Source organism: Urocitellus parryii, chromosome 8 (genome assembly GCF_045843805.1).
Source record: "Urocitellus parryii isolate mUroPar1 chromosome 8, mUroPar1.hap1, whole genome shotgun sequence".
Lineage (NCBI taxonomy): Eukaryota > Metazoa > Chordata > Mammalia > Rodentia > Sciuridae > Urocitellus > Urocitellus parryii.
In genome coordinates this window covers 138,302,001-138,326,627 of record NC_135538.1, presented here as the reverse complement: position 1 = coordinate 138,326,627, position 24,627 = coordinate 138,302,001, and the positions used below count along the sequence as shown (strand labels likewise).

At 43.8% G+C, this 24,627-nt stretch overlaps 1 protein-coding gene across 3 annotated transcripts in view; it reads right to left on the bottom strand.

The window, feature by feature from the left end:
• Window positions 1–597: 597 nt before the first annotated feature.
• The window catches only part of Dsp (desmoplakin), a 46,710-nt gene continuing 22,680 nt past the window's right edge, over window positions 598–24,627 (bottom strand). Inside the window, exons 7-24 of one of the 3 annotated variants that reach the window (XM_026384627.2) lie at window positions 23,995–24,156; window positions 22,265–22,369; window positions 21,489–21,584; window positions 20,656–20,781; window positions 19,936–20,088; window positions 18,170–18,324; window positions 17,016–17,142; window positions 15,885–16,086; window positions 14,989–15,215; window positions 13,879–14,045; window positions 13,288–13,426; window positions 11,981–12,174; window positions 10,737–10,899; window positions 10,177–10,260; window positions 9,431–9,538; window positions 8,736–8,834; window positions 7,031–7,528; window positions 598–3,837 (exon numbers count right to left, since the gene is read on the bottom strand). In XM_026384627.2, the coding sequence (XP_026240412.2) occupies window positions 598–3,837; window positions 7,031–7,528; window positions 8,736–8,834; window positions 9,431–9,538; window positions 10,177–10,260; window positions 10,737–10,899; window positions 11,981–12,174; window positions 13,288–13,426; window positions 13,879–14,045; window positions 14,989–15,215; window positions 15,885–16,086; window positions 17,016–17,142; window positions 18,170–18,324; window positions 19,936–20,088; window positions 20,656–20,781; window positions 21,489–21,584; window positions 22,265–22,369; window positions 23,995–24,156 (6,045 nt within the window). Of the gene's footprint in view, window positions 3,838–5,233; window positions 7,529–8,735; window positions 8,835–9,430; window positions 9,539–10,176; window positions 10,261–10,736; window positions 10,900–11,980; window positions 12,175–13,287; window positions 13,427–13,878; window positions 14,046–14,988; window positions 15,216–15,884; window positions 16,087–17,015; window positions 17,143–18,169; window positions 18,325–19,935; window positions 20,089–20,655; window positions 20,782–21,488; window positions 21,585–22,264; window positions 22,370–23,994; window positions 24,157–24,627 lie in introns of all 3 variants that reach the window. The other 2 variants (XM_026384625.2, XM_026384626.2) reach the window with 2 other exon arrangements.

Below are 24,627 nucleotides of genomic sequence, written 5' to 3'. Positions count from 1 at the left end.
CCAAACCAAACAGGTGCATTAAAGGGTATATGGATTACAAAATCCACATTCTTAAACTAAAGGAAACTGACTCCAAAATGCTTGGGGTGGGTGGTTGGGTGGGGAACGGTGGGAGTGGGAGTAATTTTCTCCTAATACAGAAAATGGAACTATGTAGAGGAGAAACAGAATGATAATTAGCACATCAGAGATGAATTTAAGTATTGTCTCCAAGAATATAAATCTGCCTTAGAGGCCAAAAAAAAAAAAAAAAAAATTCAAGAACTGATCAAAAAGCTAAACACAGAAGAGAAGGAACAAATGCTAAATTCAATTTGTGCTATCCTTACAAGTGATCACCACTCCATATACACTACCATTGAAGTGTACTACGTTAGTTAAGAAGAACTCAAAAGATAAGAAGCCAGCACAGCCTTTATTCCTTGATTTCAACCATGGCTATCTTAAAGCACAGAAAGTTCTATCGCTATACTGCAAGCACCCGGTCTTCTTCTTTCTATCTTTCTTTTTATTATTATTTTTTTTTGGTTTGTTACTTAATAAAATAGACATTCATTTAAATGGATCCAAGGTAGAGCAACCATTTCCCACTGACCACTAGTGCCCAATAGAGCTACTGCTAAATGTGTAGGAATAAGAGTAGGAAGAATTTCCTGTGGCATCAAAGCTTCCCCTCCGGGAGCCACTGCGGGAGCCAGAGCGGGACCCACTTCGGGACCCACTGCGGGAGCCAGAGCGGGAGCCTGGGGCTGAGGACATGTTATAAGGGCTGGGTAAGCCCTTGGACGACACGGAGGCCGCTTCCAGAAGGCGTAACCCTGTGATATCCTCTACCATCGAGCGATTCATGGCATCCTTATAGGATATTTTTAACTTGGTTTTGGGGCAGGTGAGGATTTTGGTGTAGCTGCTGGTGTCTTGCAGCCTCTGAGCCGCTCGGCCGTCGATGAACCCCTTTCTGATGGCTTCTTCGGTGCTTATCCTTCCATGCACCTCGGGGTCCACGAGGCCGCCAGTGAGGTACTGGAACTCCAGGAAGCGCTGACCTGCCTCATAGGGGAGCCATTTTTCTTTCACTGCTTCTGCGGCCGACATCTTCTTCTTCCCCTTCACACCTTCAAAGCCAATGAAGGCCTTCTGGGCAGGCTTCAGCCGGGTGGCCATATCTTGGTCAATTAGACCCTGGGAGACCGCATCCTGAAGAGACAGCTTCTGGCCGGTGGTCGGGTGGATGATGCCCCCAGTGCAGGCCTGAGCTTCCAGAAGCCTCTGCCCGGTGATGCTATCCACAATGCCTCGCTCTATACCTTCTGTGATGGAGATCTTCTCCAGGTTTTCTGTGTCAAAGATGGCCGCAATGGGGCTGGATTCTTCCAGGGAGTCGGAAAAGGAGCTGCTCCTGATGGTTAAATTCCTGACGCTGGAGATGGTGGAAATCTTACTCACCGACTCGTGTCGGGAGCTGCTGAAAACATCATCGTTGACACTGGTGCCCATGCCGCTGCCGCCGTTGCCGATGCCGTTTTTCAAGGAGATCATATCGGCAAACTGGGTGAGGCTCAGGCTGCCCGATCGGTACTGATCAAAGAACTTCCTGTCGACGAGGCCCTTGTCAATAGCATCCTGAATGTCATACTGACTGCCTGTCTTCCTGTCCACCAGGACCACCCTGGTGGAGCCATCTGATCCCGTGATGGTTATTTCTTCCCACTCACATTCCTGCTCGCACAGTTCTTTGAAGGTTTCATAATCGATCAGGCCCTTCTTGTAGGCCTCCTGGACAGACATCTCCTTATTGGTTTCTGGGTCAACGATGACCACTCTGCGCTTCCTGAGGGTATTCTTTTGTGAGGTCTGCACCTGTTTCTTCTTTTCTTTCAGGGGCAGAAGACAGAGCCCCGTCTCTTCATCCTTAATGCATCTTTCTTTGAGTTGCAGGTAGGTAAGGTTTTCTTCAGTGTTGGGATCAAAGAATCCTTTGGTGTCATCACTGGGATCTGAAAGAATCTCACTGAGCTCCTCATTAAAGTAGCCCCTCTTGTACGCCATGTCAACGGGTAAACGATGGCTCTCCTTCGGGTCAATGATCCCTCCAGTGGCGATCTGGGCTTCCAGTAAGCGGATGCCGTGGCCCTTTTCGATGAGTTCCTTGTTCATGGCTTGGAACAGAGAGATGATGTTTCCAGTTTCAGGGTCGTTATAACCAGTGACGGCCCTTTCTGCAGACAGGAGCTTCTCTTTGAACTCTATGCCCACCAGACCTCTTTTGTAGGCTTCCTCCACAGGTAACCTCAAGTTGCTAACAGGATCCACGATAAAGCCGGTGGCAGCTTGGGCTTCCAGCAACTCCAGAGCAGTACCGGGCCGCACCAAGCCGATTTTCATGGCCTCGTAAATGCCAAGCTTCTGTTTTGTGGTCTCATTGTATATTCCTGCTATGCAGCTGGAACCCTGGAGGAAGTCCTTAATCCTCTCACCAACCTCATCATAAGAAATCTGACCTGATTCCAGTTCATTGACAGTGGACGGTCTCAATATACCAGAATCGACCAATTCGGTGACGGTCACGGGCTGTCTGATTCCCTGGAAGGACATGCTTCTCTTCTGTACCGTCAGCAAGAGCAGACCCGTGTGGGGTTCGATTCTGCACCTTTCCCTCAGTTGCATGTAACTGACCTTCTTTTTGGTGACCGGATCCACGAAATTCTTCTGACTATCTCGGGGATCATTCAGGGACCGATACAAATCTCTGTCAATCAGCCCACGGGCCAAGGCGACATCCTTTGGCAAAAAGACACTATTCACGGGGTCGACTACACCCCCTGAAGCGATCTGGGCTTCCAGCAGACGCATTCCCGTTTCTCGGTCGATCAAATTCTTCTTGATGGCTTCTGAAACAGACACCGTCTTGCCTGAAAATGGGTCATCAAAACCAGTGATGGCTTTTTCGGCCGTATAGATCTGCTGGCGGTCATCGAAATCGATGAGGTCCCGAGCGATGGCATTGTCCACGGTCAGCTTCTCATTCCGATGGGGATCAATGATGCCACCCGTAGCCGCCTGGGCCTCCAGAAGCATGACAGTCGATTCCGGGGTGATTAGCTTCTTTCTCTTGGCCTCTACCAAAGAGTATTTTTCCTTAGGAGAAGCAGACGCTCCGGCGATGGCTCCGGCACCCCGGAGGAAAGGCTGGATTTCAGAAGCGACTTCTTCCACCGACTTCTTGCCCTTCAACAGTTTGTCCAAGGTTGCTTTGTCAATCAGCTGGCACTCGTACAGCTGCATGGCCGTCACCTTCTTCCTGAGGCCGTCAAACACCAGCTTGGAGGAGTCGACGGTCCACTCATACTCGGTCTGGGTCTCCCGGTGGGACCCGTAGGGGCGCTGCCTGAGTTTGTCGATCTCTCTCTGAAGCCTGCTGCGCTCCGTCTCCAGCTGGGACTGCGTCTCCCTGGAGGAATCCTCCAGCTTGCGGCGGCACCTCTCTTCAATCCTCTTGATCTCTGCCTGGAGTCTTTCGATCTCACTCCTAAGGCTGTTCTTCTCCCTCTCGCTCTTTTCTCTTTCCGCCTCTATCTTCCGAATCGCCTCCTCCTTGCGGGAGTACTGGGTTTTCCACTGGTTCAGGTCATTCTGGATCTGCTGTTTCTCACTCTCCAGACGCTGCTTCACCCTGCTCTCGGCCTCTAGGGATGATTTCAGACGGTTCAGCTCGTCCTCCAGCCTCTGCAGCCTCGCCTTGTCTTGCTCCAGGACTTTGATTTTCACCAGAAGGCTCTCTCTTTCCTGCACCACCTGAGTGCACTGACTCTTGGATTCCTGAATCCTGTTAGATGCCTAGAATTAAAAAAAGAAAACGGAGAAAAATAACATTTTGATCATATCATGGGACCATCGTCATTTCACTTCCCTTCCTGTATCTTTTTTAACTTGTTTACTTATTTTTCCTTTCTGTGCTTCCCCTGGATATACCGTTTACTCGTAATCTTATAAATTCATGGAAGAGTTCTGTAAATATATCTTGCCACTCTGATAGATGGCTTCGTACTTACTGTTTATTTTCCTTTTTTTTTCCCATAGAAAGAACTAGAAGTTGTAGACCTTACTCTTCAAAGTAATCATAGTTCAAAAAACCTATGGGGAGTTTTGATCCAGGTTATCATCCCTGCTATATCTACTTCTCACCTGCTACAGCTAGGTTAACGTGTTTAAGAAAGCAATAGCAACATACAGATATACACACACACCCACACCCAATCCCACACAAATATTGTCTGCGGAGGTCAAATGTATTAGAAGTCAAAGAAGTTATCTTTAAATAAGGGGTTAAAAGAAGAAAGGACAAACAGAAAGAAACACTAGGATCATGATCAAAAGAGAACGGAACATCATGCACCAATTAAAAAAAAAAGTGAGGCACAGAAGAGAGCAGAAAAATGCATGCAGAAAAATCATCTAAGCAAGCAAGGAAAGGTGATTTTAAAATCGCACAGAAAAATGCTTTAATGTGGATTTGAAAAAAAGTTCAAATTTAAAATGTACATCCCAGTTCACTATCTTACTTATTTATTCATTTTAAATTCTGGTTATTTATTTATTTTAATTTTTTGGTGCTAGGGATTGAATCCAAGACCTTGTGCATGCTAAGCACACGCTCTGCTGCTGAGCTCCACCCCAGCCAAGAGCTACTTTCTAGAAAGCAAAGGAGTACAGTCAGAGAAAGTGATCTTACATGTCATTCTTATGCTCAAGTTTTCTTTTTCTTTTTGGGTACCAGGGATTGAACTCAGGGGAGCTTAGCCACTGAGCCACCTCCCAAGTCCTTTTGAAATATTTCATTTAGAAATAGGATTTCTCTAAGATGCTTAGGGCCTCGCTAATTTGCTGAGGCTGGCTTTGAACTTGAATCCTCCTGCCTCAGCCGCCCCAGCTGCTGGGATGACAGGCATGCGCCACCATGCCAGGCCATGCTCAAGTTCTTAAGAACTGGGCCAAATATAGGCTCCACACAGACTGACAAGTGACGTAACTCTAGGAGGAAGGATGAAGGGCATTGAAATTATTTTAAAGCAGTTATCTGGACTTTGGACAGGTAGCAGTTAAGCCATCAAAAGAAAAATCAGACATTCTAGAAGCATCCACGTCAGTAGCAAGAGCACAGTTCAGGAGAGAGATGACCGTAGAGTGAATCATTTGAGAAAGAGTGAAGCTGTGATCAAATATTTGTGAATACCTCTAAAGCCTGCTTTTGGAATTTCTCAATTTCCTGTCTCAAATTTTCCCTCTCTCTCTGTAAATCATTAATCAGCCCCTGCAGTTCCAGGGTCCGGTTGTTGCTGATCTGCAGCTGGCTCCTGAGCTCCGAGATGGTGGCGTTTTTATCACTATCCGCCTCGCTGCGGCCCCGGCGCAGCTCATCGTATTCCAGCCTCAGGTTCCGCAGTTCTTCCTCCAGCATCAGGTGCTCCTTGGTCAGGTTCTCGGTGAGTGACTGCAGCCTCTCGATTTCTATCTTGCTTTCGTTTAGGCTTCTGCTCTTATCCTCGATGGCCTTCTGGAAATGCTCGTTCCTCACGTGAGCCTGCTTGACGTTTTCCTGCTCCTGGAGCAACTGCCGCCTCAGGGTCTCCACCTCGGAGGACAGCCTCCTCAGCTCCTCCTGGGTCCTCTGCTTCTCCCTGAGGTGGCCCTCCAACACGTCCCTCTGCTGCCGGAGGTCATCCTCGCTCCTTTTCTTGACAATGGACGCCTGCTCCAGCTGCTGGGTCAGGTTGGTGATTTTGATGACTTGCTCTTTCAAAGACCGCCTCATGCCCTCCAGCTCTTCTTCCAACTTCTTCCTCTTGGAAGAGTCTTCGGAGGCCGTCCTCTTGAGCCGATTCAGCTCCTCCTCCACTTTCTGCTTCTGCAGCTGCAGATCCTTCAGGGAGCTCTGGAACCGCGTGATATCCTGATCCTTCAGGGTCCTCTCCTGGGAGACCCTTTCGTAGTCGATTCTCAGGCGCGTCAGCTCTTGCTCCTGAACCTTCAATCTGCTTATGGTCTCCGACGCGCTACTGTTGGCCTTCTGCAGGTCATACTGGACCCTTTGCAATTTCACATTCTCGTCTTCCAGACATTTCCTTTCATTCGTTTCTTTCTCTATCAGTTGTTTTAGCCTCTCTATCTCCTTGTTTTTATCCTGGATGGTCTTGGCAGCGTCGTCCAGGGACTGCTTGTATCTCATGCTCTCCTCGGTTCGCATCTGAGTGACCTGTCTCAGCTCGATCTCCAGCTGCTGTTTCCTCTGAGACATCTCCGAGCCCGTGGCCTTTTGCTGCTGGATGTTTTCTTCAACCCGCCGGAGATTCTCAGTGGTCTGGGCTAAGGTGTTCTTTAGCCTCTTTATCTCCTCGGATAAGCTCCTGTTTTCTCTGGTGAGATTGTCTATCTGGGCCCGGTAGCCACTGGTGTCCTCTTCCTTCTGCATGGTGAGCTGGTGGATGGTGGTCTTGGTGATGTTGATCTCGGTCTCGAACTGGTTTTTCAAGCTAATGATCTCCTCATCGTAACTGTTCCTTACCTTACCCAGTTCGTTTTCATATTCCCGGCGGCGCTTGGCCTCTTCCTGAAAATCGGCTTTGAGCCTTTCGATCTCCTTATTTTTGTCCTGAATGGTCTTGGCGGCCTCTTCCAGCGATTGCTTGTGCCGGGCGTTGTCCTCCGAGCGCTGCTGGATGACCTGCTTCAGTTCGATCTCCAGTTGCTGCTTCTTCTGCATGATCTCGGAGCCGCAGGCTTTCTGCTGAAGGACATTCTCTTCCGCCCTCCTCCGCTGCTCGGTGGTCTGCAGGATGCTGTCATTGAGCCTGACGATCTCATCCTTCAGATCTCGGTTCTCCCTGGAGAGTCTGTCCAGCTGGTTTCTGAGATTTTTGGAATCATCCTCTTTCTGCATGGATATCTCCTTGATGGTGGTCTTCGTAATGTTAATCTCTGTTTCATACTTGTTCCTTAAATTACTCATCTCCTCATTATAGTGGTTTCTTACCTTTGCCAGCTCATTTTCATATTCTCTCTTCCGGGCGCCCTCCTCCTGCAGAAGAACCCTCAACCTCTCTATCTCGTACTCCTTCTCCTTGATGGCTTTCTCAGACTCTAGTTTCTGCCAGCCCAGGTTCTCCTTTTCGCACTGCCTGGCTTTCTGCAGCTGGTCATAGTCGTTCTTCTGTTGGTCGAATCTGTCCTCCACCGTCTTTCTCCGGCGCTTCTCGTCTTCGATCTCGTAGGTCAGCCGGGTGATCTTCTCGTTGAGCTCTTTGATCTGGGCGTAGCACTTGTCCAGATTTTGCTTGGCCGACTTCCCGTCCAGCTCGGCCTGTCTCTTCAGCTCCTCCAGGCTCACGAGCTTCGCTTTGAACTGGGAACACTCCGCCTGGTATTTCTGCAGGTTCTGATCCAGGAATTTGTTCTTGTTGCAGTTTTCCGAGTTGGCATCTCGGGCCAGTCGGAGCTCCTCTTCCAAAACTTCGATTTTGGTGTTTTTCAGCTGCGGAAGCGAAAGGAGAAAGTGAGGTTGCAAGAAAAGCACCTGGCACCGCGAGACAGAAGTAGTATGTTTCCCCTCCCAGACCGATGTACATTCTTCTTGATCTTTACACACCCACCAACACACTCACAGTGATGAGGCAAAGACTACTTAGACGAAAGCTCAAGAAATCTCGAGCCTCTTCCCAATTTTCCCATCAACCTCTTGCATAAACTCAGAATGACAGGTGTTCTTTGAGCCTCAGCTTCCTCATCTATAAAATAGAATCATTTCTTTCAAGATTAAAAGTGTATGATTTCATACGAGGGGTTTGGGATTTTGGGTTTGTGGGGTTTGGGATTTTGTTTGGTTGGTACCAGGGGTTGAACTCAGAGTGCTTTACCACTGAGTGACATCCTCAGCCTATTTATTTATTTATTTTGGGGTGCTAGGGATTGAACCCAGGGTCCTGTGCATGCGAGGCAAGCATTGTACCAACTGAGCTATATCCCCATCCCTTTATTTCTTATTTTGAGACCAGGGTCTTGCTAAGCTGCTAAACATCTCACAAAAGTTGCTGAAGCTGTCCTTGAATTGTGATCGTCCTGCCTCAGACTCCTGAGTTGCTGGGATTGCAGCCAGATGTTCCTTTTATTTCCCCCATAAACTCAATTCCAGTATTAGAAAGGAGGAGTCAATTGAGTAGTTATTCAACATGAAAGATTCAAATCCAGCTAGTCCAGGATGTACTTACCCAAAATTTTACACAAAGAAATAAAGCAAAATCCTTGACCGAACACCTAGAAATTATTGTTGTTTTTTTTTCCAGCAAAATTAAGTGGCTGCAATATTGCAAATATCTAAATCCATTTAGAGGAGCATCGGACTAATCCCAAACTCACAAACTGTATTACATTGAATTTTTACTGGAAATTCAGTTTTATCTGTTTCTAAATCCACAATAATGACATAGTAATAATACCATTCTATTCTATTTTCTTTTCTTCTATTTTTCCTGGTACTGGGATTGAACCCAGGGTGCTGCATCACTGAGCTACATCTCCAGACCTCTTAATTTTTGAGATAGAATCTCGATAAATTTCAGAGGCTGGTCTCAAATTTGCAATCCTCCTGCCTCGGTCTCCCAAGTAGCTGGGATTACTGGCATGCACCATTGTGCCCGGCTCTATTTTATTTTTTTGATACTCCATGGAAATAAAGTCAATACCTTCAGATCTTCCAAACTCTTCAGCATCTCACTTAAGAATCTATAATAATCTCCAGACCTTGTAAGCAGTTCTATGTACCGAGCATGAATCTCTGCAGCCTTAGAGAAAAGGAAGAAAAGGGAAAAAAAAACATTATATATATCATTTAAAAAAATTATATGCATTCTATGCAGGCTGATGAATTTTGCTTTCTAAGATAATGAAATATTGACATTATAATTTAAAAAGTAAATTCCTTTCTTTCATGTATGCTTGTTCCAAAATCTAGAAGAACAGCAAAACAAAGGGTCTAAAACATTTATACTCCATTCTTGTTGCTCTAGGATTTTTTCCCCCCTAAACCATCTGATGGTTGATATTCTCTAAAATCTTTGGGGAAAAGTTGTCTTTTAGAAACTTACTCCCCCTATATATAATTCCCACTTTTTAGAAGTCTCCTTCACCAAACCCAGAAATTTAAATCCAATTTCTGTAAAGACTAACATATTAAATGATATACTCAGACTCCACTGATCATTTCCTAAAATGTGTCATGTATTGATGACTCACAGTGAAGGGGGCATAACCTGCTATGAAAACATTTTTTTTGGTGGATATCCTATAATAGGGATGACTTCAGGATAAACAGGCAAAAAACAGGGAAATGGGAGACAGAAGGAAGGGTGGACTCTAAGGGATCTGTAACCACATGTACCTCTTGCAGAATCACCCCAGATGGGGACTGAACCATGGTTCTCTTGATGGGTATGTTCAGTAGAGTTTCCAGGCCGGAGGTATACGATGCCAGCTGGAGTTCATAATCCTACAGAAGAAAAGTTTAAGAAAACATTTTTCTGGGGGGGAGGGGGCAATGCTTGTGATGAAGCCCAGGGCCTCAAGCATGCGAGGCAAGGGCTCTATCACCCAAGTATACCCCAACCTTAGAAAAACATTCCTAATGGACTCAAAAGTTTTGAGTTGTCACTAATAGCTACAATTTCACATTTAAATCCTCAAATTATTTCTAATCACCCACCCCAAAGACTGTGTTGCACTGTAGGGTCCAAGCAGCTAATATTATGTTATTAAATGAAGCATGTCTCAAGAATAAAGACTAGCCAGTTCCAGAGACAGCACCAATATGCAATGAATTCAAGTTAGTAGATAACAAACTTTTATGGTTTGTTCAGGAAGAGAAAACAGAGAAGTCATAATCACTACCCTCAAAAGTTTATAATCTTTAAAGCAAATAATGCAGCAATAAGAATCCTGACAAAACACCAACATCCCTTTTTTTAAAAGTATTCTTCTTAGTCGTAGATGGACATAATACCTTTATTTTATTTATTTTTATGTGGTGCTGAGGATCGAACCCAATGCATCACGCGTGCTAGGCAAGCGTTCTACCACTGAGCCACAACCCCAGCCCCTACACCAACATGCTTAATGAAACCAACATACCTTAATGGAATTTGCACAAAGTTCAGCGACCTTATGTACTTCTTCTGATTTGTCTCGTTTTCCAGATATTTCATTGTGCAAGTTCTATACAAAGAATACAATTTTATAAATGTTAAGGCATCCAGAGTTTTTAATATAAATGTTCTTTCACTCTTTTTTCCATGGTTACTGGTTTCTTTTTTTTTTCTTTCTTTCTTTTTTTTTTTTTTTAATTATAACTACACATACCAGCCTCTTGCTTTCAGTTACATTTAGGATCAGGAAAATCATCATCATCATCATCATCATCATCATCATTATCATTATTTATAAGGGGTTACTTAAAGCTACTTTATTAAAACATGCAAAGAACAATATTGCATTATTTCTGCATCCCTAATGACACTAGTTTCTAAATACCTCTGTCACTATTCACTGGGGCATTTTTTAAAAGCAAAATGGATTTATAATGTGAAATACATATCATCTCAAATGAAGGTACTGCTGTGAAAACCAGAGGAAAGTTCAGCCTACACCCAATTAATCTCAAAACAACTATGGAATGACAAATTGTCTTATACCTTCTGCTCGTTCAAAAACCGCATGACGGTGTTGGAGTCGGAAAATTTCATGGACTCCAAGGAATCCTGGCGGCGCTTGGCATCGTGTAGCCACTTGCAGAAACTCTGGTAGTTATCACGATAATTCCTTAGTTGTTTGATTTGTTTCTCAAGGTCCCACAATCTGGGAAAAATAGATGGAACAAAATTATTAAGGTCGCTGCTATTATTCCTAAAATAGGTACAGACTGAGCCACCAGCAATTCCACTGTGAACACGTGCCCGCACGGACATTCACAACAGCACTTCCCACGGTATCCCCAAACTGGGACCATCCCAAGTAGCCGTCAAACGACGAAAGGATAAAGAACACGTGGAGTAGCCAAGCAATGGGATACTATCTGGCTATAAAAAGAAGTGAAAAAAGGAAAGAGAGAGAGAAAATTTAAAGAAAAAAAATAAGAACTGGTACAATGTGAATAAACCTTGGAAGCATTTACACTATGTGAAATAAGCCCAAGGCCATATATTGTATGATTCCATTTATACCAAGTGTCCAGAATGGACAGATGTAGAGTGACAGAAAGCAGCTCAGTGATTGTCTAGAACTGGGGACTGGGAGAGAAGGGGAGTGACTATCCCTGGATACAGGTTTCTCTGGGGAGTAATGAAAATGTTCCACACTCATGTTGTAAGGCTGGGGATGTGGCTCAGTGGTAGAGCACTTGCCTACCACAGGCAAAGCCCTGAGTTCCATTCCCTGCACCACCACCCCCAAAATCAGGTTGTGGTCTTTGCACAACTCTGAATATACTAAAATCTGCTGAATTGTGTTTTTAAATGAGTGAATTGCATATGGGTCACAGCTCCAGGATGATTTTAAAAAGCACTTAAAATAAGCAATAAGCAAGGCAATTTAGTAGACCTTTGTCGGTAGATGTTTTTAGACCCTCATTTGCAGTAAGGTATTTCCTTTGCAAACAATTTAATTTTTGGACAAAAATTCATTCAAAGCCACTCCTCCTTCTAATGGTCATCACATGAGTTGACAGGGCCTAAAAGAACTTGTACAATGACTTCTGCTATTTCTTGAAGTCCTTGGAAGGCTATTGGGATCTACTCTCTGTTTTGAGAAGAGCACCTATTAGGGTTTCATTTGTGCACAAGACCAAAGCATTATTTTTGGTAGCAAAAATAAAATGCTTCAAGTGGCATTATCCACTGGCACCACCAGCAGAGGAGAAACTGGGATGGGGTTGGCACACCTGTAGTCTATCTGTTTATCGATTTTTTGCCAGCGATCTGACAGCTGTGTGACTTTTTCACTGAATTTGCCCAGATCCAGGTCATAAAGCGGATACTGCTGGGAGGTCTGAGAGTGTATTTGTTGGGCTTTCTGCAGTTCCGTCTTCATGGTGGCCAACAACGACTTCTTCAAGTTCAAGTCATTTTTTATTTTCTGCAAGAGATTTTTAAAAGAAAAGAAATGAGCACATACAAATTAATCTCTTCTCCTACTCGATGCTACACCACAAATCACTAAATAAAAACAAACAACAAAAAAGTTTGGGGGTTCAGGATGTAGCTCAGTGGGAGAGTGGGTTGGAATATATAAGACCCTGGGGTCAATTCTCAGTACTGCAAAGAAAAGAGAAAGTTTACTGAAGTCTTTATTCATATGTTTTAGTGATAATCAACCCAGGGAAATACATTTACTGAATTTCTGTTTCTCAGGATTTATTCCAGTGATCTAGTTCCCTGTGCTACCCTGGTTAAAAAAAAAAAGAAAAAAAAGAAGAAGAAGAAGCAGCCAGGGTGTAAATTGGCTTGAGAACTGCTAAACATGACATACTATTCCTGAATAATTATAATGCCTGTGAACATATTAAAGGTTCTGAGGAGCTCCATAGTAAAGACATCAGTTAGACTCACTATACCCGAAACCACCCCTCCACAAATTACTTTCTCATAGAGTTCCTGCTAATACACGCTGGGAAACAGAGTTCCAGAGGTGACAACTGGTATCAACATGTGTGGCCAGTGAAAGCCGGGAATGCTCACAACTCATGAAATGGAGGAAGTCTGAATAAAGTATGGACTTCAGTCCATATTAATATATCAATATTGATTCATCATCGTAACAAATATTTTGTACAATTTTAAGATGCTAGTAACAGGAGAAACTAGGGGCAGGATATACGACTCTCTGTACTATCTTGTCAATTTTTTCCATAAATCTGGAACTGTTCTAAAAGTAAAATGCACTTCAGAAAATTAGAGAAAAACAAGCCAGATTGGTGGTGCATGCCGCTAATCCCTGTGATTTAGGAGACTGAGAGAGGTAGACCGCAAGTTTAAGGCCAGCCTCAGCAACCTAGCAAGAACTTGTCTCAATATTTAAAAAAAAAAAAAAGGTTGGGGGTATAACTCAGTGATAGAGTTCACTGGGTTCAATCCCAATATAAACAACAACAACAAAAAAAATCAAAACAACACTCATGGGAACTAGGCGAGGTGTATATTGGGAGCTGGGTCCCCTGTCACTTCCCATGAACTGGGCGGCTGGTATTACCTTCAGTCCACAGCGGTAGGCCTCCACTTTATCCAGGTCCAGGCAAACCGTTTCCTCTTCGGTGAGCCTGGCTTCATAGACCTTCAACATGTCTTCCGTCTGGAGAATGGCCTGTAGGAGTGCTCTCACTGCACACAAGCTGGAAAGAGCAAGAGAAGCAGAAAAAACTCCCAGTGACATCATCAGAGGGCAAGCAGGGAGCTCCCGCCACCACTCATGAAGGAGAACCACGTCGGGGCCATGCAATACACTTCGCCTATTTTATAGGCCGTGGAAGTGGTGATCTTTTTCTCTCTTGTAATTCTGACCACTGTTTCACATTTCACTGAAGAACTCCAAATTCTGGGCCCTATACCTTAATTCTGAGATATGTGAGGAGAGTTCTAAGACTGCAGAAAAGAAGAATTAACTCCTTAGACTAGAGGATGCCCTCCCCAAACCACAGACCACAGAGAAGAGTTAAGGAAACTTCTAGTGACGAGAGAATCTGTAAGGCCAAAGCCCCCAGGAACCACACACACATAGCAAATGAAGTCTTCAAGATGGTCACTTGGCAAAAGCAAAACATCTTTTGGTGTTGGCTGTGCCTACCTATTTAAGTAGCCATCTGAAACTCCGTTGATATTTTCCAGTTTCTGGAATAGTCCAAACACCTCATTCTGTAAATAGCAGTATTTTTCAGAACCTCTGAAGTTAGCAAGCATGTCCTTAAGCTGGTTGAGAACTTCTGCAATGGCTTGCGAGTCATTCTGTACACTCTGTCAAAAAGGAAGGAAAGCTCTTCTTATTCACTGCGTGATTTTTGAAAATTTATTTTTTATTATACGTAACTTCAGGTGGACAACCTCGAATTCTCATATACATCTGGGAAATGAGTACTCAGGTAAGCAAATTAATATATCCATCGCTTTCCACAGGTTTTGTGTAAGTGTGTGTGTGTGTGTGTGTGTGTGTGTGTGTTAAGAACACCGAAAATCTCTCTTAGCAAATTTCCTTTCTTTCTATGTGTGTGTGTGTGTGGATGTGTTATACTGAGAATTATTGTACTGAGGATTGAACCCAGAGGTGCTTCACCACTGAGCTACATCCCCAACCCTTTTCTATTTTAAGACAGGTCCTCACTAAATTACTGAGGCTTGCCTTGAACTTGTGATCCTCCTGCTTCAGCCTCCCATAATATTATTTCCTGTAGCCCTCCTTCTGGAAAACTCTAGAGCTCTAGACTTCTCCTACACAACTGCAATTCTGTATCCTCTGACCTCCATCTCCCTGTCTCTTCCTGGGACCACTTCCTGGTAATCACTCTTCTACTTTCTATTTTTATGATGCTGACTCTTTTTCTGGTTCCACCCATAAGTGAGGTCATGCACTGCTTATCTGTGTCTGGCTTATTTCACTTAGCACTCTGTCCTCCTCCAGGTTCATTCATAACAGTTGCAATGAGCAAAATTTTTTCTTTTTTTTTAAAAAACTGCATAATATTCCACTGTGAACACGTCACATTTCTGACAATCAATGCTTATTACTCTGCAATACGGCTCCATGATTTTTAGGATCATTTTTGCCCTTAAAAAAAAATCCTCACTGTAGCAAAAGAAAACAGGCTAATGTATTCGCCTACAAACATACTAACCAGGAGGCTTTAACGGATCACAGATAAATGGAAAAATACAGGCAGAATCGGAGTGGATCCCCACCCACCTTGAGCTCATTGATCTTCACGGTGATGTGGTGTGAAGACCCCTGGTCTGTCAGCAGGAGGTTTTTCAGTGACATCCTGCCCTCACAGTGCTCCATCTGCCTGCGGATCTTCTGGAGCTCCATCAGCAGCCAGGTCTCTTGCTTGTCACATTCTCTGTTGGTCTCAATGACTTTATTATGGTTGGCATCTTGGCAGGAACCAACGTGAGTGATTTCAGTTGTGGTCACTGGAAAAATAAAGGGTGGGGGCCACAAAAATCAGAGAATTCCCAGCTGGCAGGGGGCAAGGCCTCAAAAAAACATTGATACTGCACAAAATTAGGCCTACTTCCTTTGATTTGATTCCAGAAATCCAATGTGTAAAGGACTTTGGGTCCTTTGGACAAGGCTTAATCCCCCAAAGATTCATATGTTGGAATATTGATCCTAATCTAACACTACTGAGGTGATGGGACTTCTAGGAGGTGGGGAGGCCTAGTGGGAGGTGATTAGATTATGGGGGCTCCACTCTCAGAAGGGATTAATGCCCTTCTCTTGGCACTGGAGTAAATCTCTGGAAACTAGATTGGTTCTCCAGAGAACATGTTGCTCTAAAGTGAGGCCTCCCCATGCATGTGGCCCGTTCTGCATGTGACCATGTCCCTTTCTGCTTCTCCTGTTGTGATTCAGTCAGAGTTCCTTCACCAGACACTTTCCAGCCACCAGTATTGTGAGCTAAATAAACGTGTTTTTTTTTTAAATAAATCACCCAGTTTGGAGTACTCTGTTATAGCAACATAAAACAGACTAAGACAATATCTTTCAAAGAAATGATCTGATACAAGTTTCATACAAAGGACTTTCTTTTTAAAACCACATACGTATTTGAGACAAAGAGAAAGATGCCCCAGGCTGACCTGTCTGGTGCTGGGGATGGCCAGGGAGTTGGATGACCAGGGTCTGGTAATGCTTCTGTGCATCCGTGAACTGAGACTGCATCTTCCGCTTGTCATCATCGCCAAACATCTCAGAGCCCTGGCTATTTCTGATGAACTCTTGGTAATGTAACTCAAGGTCAGATATGGTCTTCATGTAATCTTCCTGACGCATGGTCTTGAGCTGCAAGTTAAGTCAGGCAAGGTAAATCAGAAAGAAGTGATTTATAGGGGACCGAACCCAGGGTCCTGCACATTCTGAGCAGTCACTCTACCAACTGAGCTACAATACCAGTCCCTCTTTCAAAATTTAAGACAGGGTCTCACTAGGTTGCCGAGGCTGGCCTCAAAATTGTGTTCCTCCTGCCTCAGTCTCCTGAGTAGGCGGGGTTAGAGGTGTGCACCACAGTGCCTAGTCTGATTTTTTTTCTATGGAATTTTTTTCTTTAAATGAAATATTAGAGCACAGCAAAGCTTCTCTTACTATAAAAATGAGCAGGGAGGAACCTCCCCAAAAAAACATTTGCCCATTCTGTGTCCCTTTCCTTACTGAACCCTGACCCTCTAAAAACATCCCAAATAAGATTCTCCAGACAACTTAAAAACCCCTGATATATAGTAACTAGTGTTTTCCGTGTTTGTCTGAGAGTTCCATCCTGCCCTGACTTCTGTGATAGTCAGCCATTCATGACTTCATGGTTCATTCTGTCTAAGGAGAACAGGCTCCAGAATCTTACTTTGCCTTTCCACAGTTCATCAGGTTTCTTCAATCAGTATTTCTGCTGTCTCATAAGTAGCCATGGGCTGACTCCTCCTGGCTGTTTTTGATCTGTTTTTTTTTTTTTTTTTTTTTCCCCACAGTGCCAGGGATGAACCCAAGGCCTTGTGCATGCTAGGTAAGAGCTCCAGCACCGAGCCACCCCGCCAGCCCCTCCTGTTCTACACTGGACAGATCAGAGCCTCTATGGAAGGCTAGGCATCCTCACTTGATGAGATGCAAAAGCGCTAACTACCAGCTCACAGGTTGCCCTGGGGGGCTGGGGGTGGAGCTCGGTGCTCAGTGCTTGCTTAGTATGCACCAAGCCTTGGGTTTGAGTGGTCCTGGGGACGTACCTTGGCGATAGTCATGGCCCTGATTTTCTCGATGTCGATCATGCAGTAGTGCCAGGACACCAGGCTCTTCATGTTGATGTACAGCTGGTTCCACAGAGCCAGGATAGCTTCGTAGTATTGCTCAATCCTGGGAGGCGCAAAGGGAAAACAGGCTAGGTAGGACTTTCACACCTCAACCCACACCGAAATCTGGATGTGCTTACCCACTTGAAACAATCCCCTACAAAGTAACAGGTATGTGCTTAATTTCTAACACTGCCAACATTTTGATGGATTTGGACTCCTGTACTCCCTACAGAGTACCGGCCCAATTTATCTATATTTTAATAGCTCCTTCAAATCATTCTGGATGAAACATGCAGTAGGATTTTGGGTGGTTGTGTTGTTTGTCAGCAACTTTTGATGGACAGAGGTCTAGTGTTGCAGGGCAGGCACATTCGATGCCAATGACAGCCATAGTCTGCTCATGAGGACATGGGGACTCGTCATTGAGCTACTCTCTCTAATCCGTGTACAGTAGCAGATTTCCACACTGAAAGGTTTAAGAGAATCTTCTCTGGGTATAATCTTTAAAATGAATGTTCTGTCTATTAATAAGCAAGTATTGATATTAAAGGAATTTTACACTTGGGACTACATGCAAAATGAACGATTTGCTAACAAGAGGAACTCCAAAGCAAGAGCTTCAAAGTGTGTGACAAGTATTATTCACTGTGCCCCCCCCAGCCCCCTCACAGTCAGGTTTTATTATTTGTACCAGGGATTGAACCCAGGGGCGCTTAACCACAGAGCGACATCCACAGCCCCTTTCATATTTTGAGACAGGGTGTCGCTAAATAACTTTGGGCCTTGCTAAATTGCTGAAATTGGCTTTAAATTCACAATTCTCCTGCCTCCTCAGCCACTGAGATTATAGGTGTGATCCACCTCACTTGGCTGATTTCTTTTTTTAGGGTCTTCAACATAAAATTGCAAGACAAAGTAAAGGTGACCTTCACGTGGTTCCTTTCCTGGGAGGCAAATATGATTTTTTTAAAAAAAGAAAATCTGGTCTAAGCTTGTTGTCTCCGCACATCTCCCCCCGCCCCCACATCCCACATCCCACCCCACCCCCACACACATGCCTGCCAGGGTGACCAGGTGGGACAACTTACTTGGAAGAGAGGTCCACGGCCAGCGGATTCGGGGGAGGAATGATCAGCCCAACAGAAGGGACGAGCATGTCCACGCCTCCCGGGCCCGTCACATACCACTTGCTGCGCTCGTTGTTGTCCTTCAGGATGCACTCGTCCCCTTTGTGCACGATTTTCTGCAAGGAAACAGCCAGCACTCAGCTGTGTTCCCCAGAACACATTTTCATCTTTTTTTTTTTTTTTCCAAAGACAAACAGAGATGAAAACACATCAACGACGGAAGTCGTTCCTTTTTACCCTTCCCATGAAGCCGACCTTTATAAAACCCAACAGTGCTGATGCTTTCCATCATCCATGGGAGCCTGGAAGGTGCATCTATAAAGTGAGCTGCAAACTAAGTGATTTAGGGAAAGTGACTGATAATCTGGGGAAGTCACCAGGAACATATCACTTGGATTTAGTATCTACAACCTTCTTTCTTAAAAAAAAAAAAACACCCTGCAACTAAAAAAAAAAAAAAAAGAAAGAAAAAGAGATCTGTTGGTGAAGCAAAACTTCACCCTACGTGTTTCTATTTTCATGAGTTCATGTTTCCTATATTAGACTTTAATATTATTGAATATTTTAATATTAATAATTAGTATTAATTATTAACTAGGAGGTGGAGGGAGGTATGGATCTCACTCATTTGCTCTGAAAATCTAAAAATAAAAAGCATTCTAGTATTGGTGTCCTGAAAAATAACTTTTAAAATTATCTCCAGCATCTGAACAGCTTCATTTATAAATTAACACCAGCCTCTAAATAGCTACACACATTTATAAATTAGCTCCAGTGTCTATATAGCTTCTCAAAATGGCTACCTAAGGGCTGGGAGTGTAGTCCAATAGCAGAGCACTTGCCCAGCATGCACAAGGCCCTGGGTTCCATCCCCAGCATCACACACACACACACACACACACACACACACACACACACACACACGACTACTTAAAATATGACAACTATCTCACTGTTAAAACAGAAGAAACTTGATCTTTTATGTATTTCATTTGCCACTCAAATTTCCTTCTTAATTTTCTCACCACACAAATTCTTAAAACATAACACATAATAGAACAGACTTCAATGTTTGATAAAGTTTATCTGATGAATTAATCATATGTTTCTAAGATCCTCCATGATTTTATAAGAAAACAGAGCTGTGGGAATCATACAAATTACTATTAAAACCAAACCATCTTTCTATACAAATGCTCATATTGAAACCCACGCCTGCAGAATCAGTGTGCTCAATTACTGCATAAAATTTGCAAAGACATTCACTTTAGAGGCAGCATACTACAGTCATATCTCATTTCTTTTGTCAGAAACATAAAGATGAGAATGATCACAAATAAATACATTTTAGGTACTAAAAAAAAAAAAAAAACCAAAGAAGTATTAACCCTTAAAAAGAATTTTTAAAGTTCTCAAAATTATTGTCTTGAGTGGGGGTGTAGCTCAGTGGTGGATTCCATGTTTAGCATGACATGGGTTCTAGGTCCAATCTCAGCACCCAAAGAAAAAAATAAGAAGAAAGAAAGAACTATTGTCCTAATGATTGAAAATTATCCACTGACTCAGAAAAGAGTCACTGCATTCGTTCAATAGGTTGCTGCTTTATATATAAAAGACATGACTAGGCTACTTATTGAAACTGAGAATAAATTTTGCTCTCAATTGACAAAAGTCTTCATGAAAAGAAAAGAAAACCTTTTGTACATTTTGAAGAACTGTGTACACACCTGGTCCTGTTTGTAGTCACAGAGAGCTCTGAGGATAATGGGTTTATTGCTCCTGTAGTCTGGGTTCCTCGGTTTCAGCTGTACAATCTTCTTGGACTTGTTTACCAAGCTCTGCACCTGACGCTTGTATTCAAGAATTTTCTCTCGTTCTTTCTGCAATTGCAAATAAAATCATCCTTGAACATAGATGCCCTGAAATTTTTAGAGGAGATCTTCAAATGACATTGATGTAGCTACTCTAACATACAAATTAAAAGTCACTGTAATTGCATTAGCTGTGATAAGCCACACATTTGTCGGCAGGGAACAGGAGCACCTTTTATAAGCCTCTCCAGGATCTATGTAACCAAGAATTAAGCAGGCAGGAAAGAATATCCCTGTGTGAAAGGACCACGGTGATCAAATTTGAAGCATGTTTTCCCAAAGGGAAAGTAAAAAAGAAAGAAGAATTTCTGGGAACTTAGGTACTTCGTGAGAAGTAAACAGTGCTCTTTGAACTTTTGTTTTCAGCAAATAGTCTGGATTGGAAGGCAAATGAAACTCTCAACAGTAATTGAGCATGCAAAGTTCATTTTGAGAAAAGCTACTGAAAGACGAAGAAGACACTGGCTCGGGCTCTGGGCATGCACTGGGCAGCAATACCAATCAGCACTGCGGGCTGAGACTGGCGTGCATTGATCTCCCCTGGGTGTAGCTGCTAAGTTTGGTCTAAGACGGTACCTCCAGCTCCTTGATCTGTTCCAGCAGGTGCTGCAGGGGCATGTTCTTGTCACAGGGGTACTTCTTCCTAATGGAGTCTTGCAAGCCCTTCAGGTAGGATTCAGTAGACTGGGCCTCTTCAAAAAACTGTTAGGGATGAAAGTGAGCCTCATAAGTGACTAAATGAAAAGTGACTTCATCAGCAATATTAGAGATCTAGTTTGGCTCTCAAATGGCCCTTAGAGGCCCATATTTTGAAGGCATGGTCCCCAGGGGGTGCCATTGGGTGGTGAGAGAATCTTTAGGAAATGGGGCCTACTGGGAGGTATTTAAGTCATTTGTGAGCATGATCTTGAAGATGACTGTGAGACCCTGAATCTTCCTCTTTCTCCCTTTGCTCCTTGGCTAGTATGTAGGTGGTTTTGCTCCACCACATGCTCCCTACCATGATATCTGCCTCCATCACAGGCCCAAAGTAACAGAACCTATCAATCATGGACTGGAACCTCCAAAAATGTGAGCCCAAATAAACCTTTTCTCTTTATAAATTAATTATCTTGGGTATTTTGTTATAGTGATGGAAATCTGACTAATACAATCATTTAGCAGTTATGTTTCTAGGACTCTCATCCCTAAGCCTCTCTTTGGTAAGTGGTTAAAGAAAACATTAAGTATTTATGTATGTGACAGTAAAAGGCTCAGTGACTGTTTACAAATTATGCTTCTCTAAACTGAAAACCAATAAATAGGATTTAAGCAATATTTTTAAGATTGTTTTCAGGGCTTTAAAAAACATACTCAAAAGATAAGGTAGTAAGACCTAAAAAGACAATGGGATTGTTAATCATAAAAACCTGAAAGTAGGCAGCATTTTCTTTGAGATGAACATCAATGCATTTGGTGATCTGCAGAATCCAGCTCCACTGTGTCTGGAGAGTGTCCATATATGCCTGAAAGGAAAAAGCACCAGCTATCTTTTCCCACTCGCAGCACAGAGGCAGAGGTGCACCTTCCTGCATCGGTGGGTGGGTCTGACAAAAGCTAGGAAATACCTTTTTGTCTCCTCTAAGGCTACCAAACTTTGTCTAATGGCTGAAAACAGAATTTTCCACTAGAGAAAAACTCCTGGTATGCGAGAAATCAAATTTTAAAGTTAGTTTTCATAAAGACCTACCATTGGGACTCTTAGTCAAAATAAGTCTTATCCAAATGGAACAGGTACTGACCAATTAGAACAGACAATGAGGCTAGCACTGGAGTGAGGTCCCTCTGCCACATCAAGCCCTGCGGAGGGACAGGTGCTAGATCATAGGGAGGTGGAGGCATCCAGCAGGAGAGCCTGGGGGGCTTAAGGCAGTGACTCTGACCACCCAATAAGGAAGTTGCAATTCAACAACCAACATGGCCATTTCAGTGCTACCACCTGATATCAGCCTTGAGCACAGCACAGCCCAAGAGCCACATGTGGCCCACTGCTTGGTTTTGTAAATAAAGTTTTATTGGAACACTAAAATTGAACATGCTCGTTCATTACATACTGTCTATGACGGCTTTTGCAATACAATGCAAAACAAGAGTGATTTGTATTTGTATCTAATATTTCCTAAAATGTCACTCTCACAGAGCTGACCTCGATTTTGTCAGAGGCGGGGTGCTGGTTGAGGACGAGTTGGTCGCTTTCTTGTTTAAGCTTATTGAGCTCTTTTTCCTTGACCTCCAGTTGACTCATACGTATCTATGGAAAGATAAAAAGCAAATTCTTTAGAGCAAGTCACCATTAGACATCTATCACGCCCGAACATTTAGAGGAGGAAAAGCACCATACTGCATTTGGGAAATGAACGATGCCAAAGCATCATTGTGGGGAGCCACATTGAGTTACCACGCCTTCCAGTCCTGTTGCACCTTGGGGATCTGAAAGGTCACTATAGTCTGGCAAGGTAGTGCCATGACTCGTGACTTGGTCTTTTCCCCTCACTCGGACAGCAAGCCAGTCTTCTGAGTAGGCATACCCCCGGGGTGAGCTACACTCACCTGTTCTTTTGTAATCCTACCCCTTTTCCCTGTTTGGGATAGAATGTTCCATAGAAACTCCCTCTGTGTGTCCCCTTTTCTTGCTCTGCCTTTGGGTGTGGCCTTCTTAGAGGTCAGTCAATCTGCTGACAGCAGACATCATAAAGCCAGACTCAACGTCCCCAAAACCTGACCCCTGGTCTCATTTGAATGGCTTCTCCCCAATAAAAGGGTTCAGCACGTTCTCTCTCTCTCTCTCTCTCTTTCTCTTTCCTTTTCCATGGACCCCTAGGGTCCGAGGAGCTGTCATGGGACCCAAAGAAAAAGGTATCTCTGTCTCTGAGTGATTATTCTGTGCGGCCCAGTTCACCTGGAGTGACCCTGAGTGTTTTAGTCGTAAGATGCAACACATCATGGTAGGTTTTCCTCAAGAATCACAGCATTTTTAAGGCTGGAAGGATGTTCGTGACAGGATAATATGGGACCAAGGCCTCAGATTGGTGACATTCCCTGTCAAAGATCATGCTGGTAGAGGGACAGAGCTGTAATAAATACCAGTTGGGTATCCTTGACCCAAAAGGCTTGGGACCAAAGTGTTTTAAATTTAATTTTTTTTTCAGATTTTAGAAACTGTCACATAAGTAACGACGTACCCTAAGGATGAGACCCAAAACTAAACACAGTTTCCATTTCTATGCTTCATACACACCTTGATGGACATAGGCTGAAAGTAATTTTATACGATATTTTTTGTGTGCCTATGTTTTGTCTGCAACCTTTCACATGAGGTCAGGTGTGAAATTTTCCACTGAGGGCATCACATGGTCACTGCAAAAGTTTCCCATTTTATAGCATTTTGGATTTCAGAATTTTGAATGAAGACGGCTCAACCTGTTCTAATTCCTAATTCCAGGTTTTAATCTACCTTTAGAACAGTTGCTACCCGACCCTAGGTTACCTGAGGGAATGAATTCTCACCCAACCTAATGAACTACTGTCTTCTGGGATATTAAACAAACTCATTGGGGAAAAAAAGTTATTTATCCAGGTGCAGTAGGGTACACTTGTGGTGCCAGCTACTTGGGAGGCCAAGGAAGGAGGATTGCTTGAGCCCAAGAGTTTGGGACCCACCTGGGCAGCATAAGAAGGCCCTGCCTCTTAAGAAAACAACAACAACAACAAATGTATTGCCTCTCTTACTGCTATGAACAGCTTTCAGAAAAGGAATAGTTTTTCTGAGGCCAAATGACAAGTGGCGATTACATTATTAGAAGGCCACTCTCCCCACCCAGCAGCTCCCAGGGCAACAGCCTGGAGGCCGTACCTACAGCTCCCCGGGGAACTTACGGAGAAGGCCTCCTGTTTCTGGGCGATGTTGGTGTTCTTGTCGCTCCAGTCATACAGCAGCTCCTCCTCCTCGCAGTCATTGATCCACATGATCTCTCGGGAGGTGGCCTGGATGATGCTCTGCAGCTGTCGCAGGTGATCCATCCTCTCAAAGGACGCTTTCTGCAGAGCAAGTTCAGAAGAAGTATTAGCATAACACAAGCAGATGAAGAGTGGCCTCTGTAGATGTCATAGATAAACCTCAGAAGCTCCTTCACCAAAATTATTCCAAGACCAGGTATCGACTATAAACCTGGTGTAGTCACCGACCGCCTCGCATGGGAACAGGACCAGTCCAAACGTGTGATGAATGGGACAGCAACGTTAGACTCCAACAGCCTAATCCCTGAGGATTTTTTCCTTATTCTTTTTTCATGATGCTAGGGGTCAAACTTAGGGCCAGGAAAATACTCTACCACTGAACCCCCATCTCCTAAAGGGTCTTGATTCAGATACCAAAGTTTGCATCTGATAGTTTTAGACAATAAGGAGGGAAACAGGACTCTAGTTTTTCCTACTGTCACCTTCCCCTGCAATATTCAAGATGCATCCCAGCCCCAAGGAAAAAAAAAAGTTCTGTCACCACTAGCCACA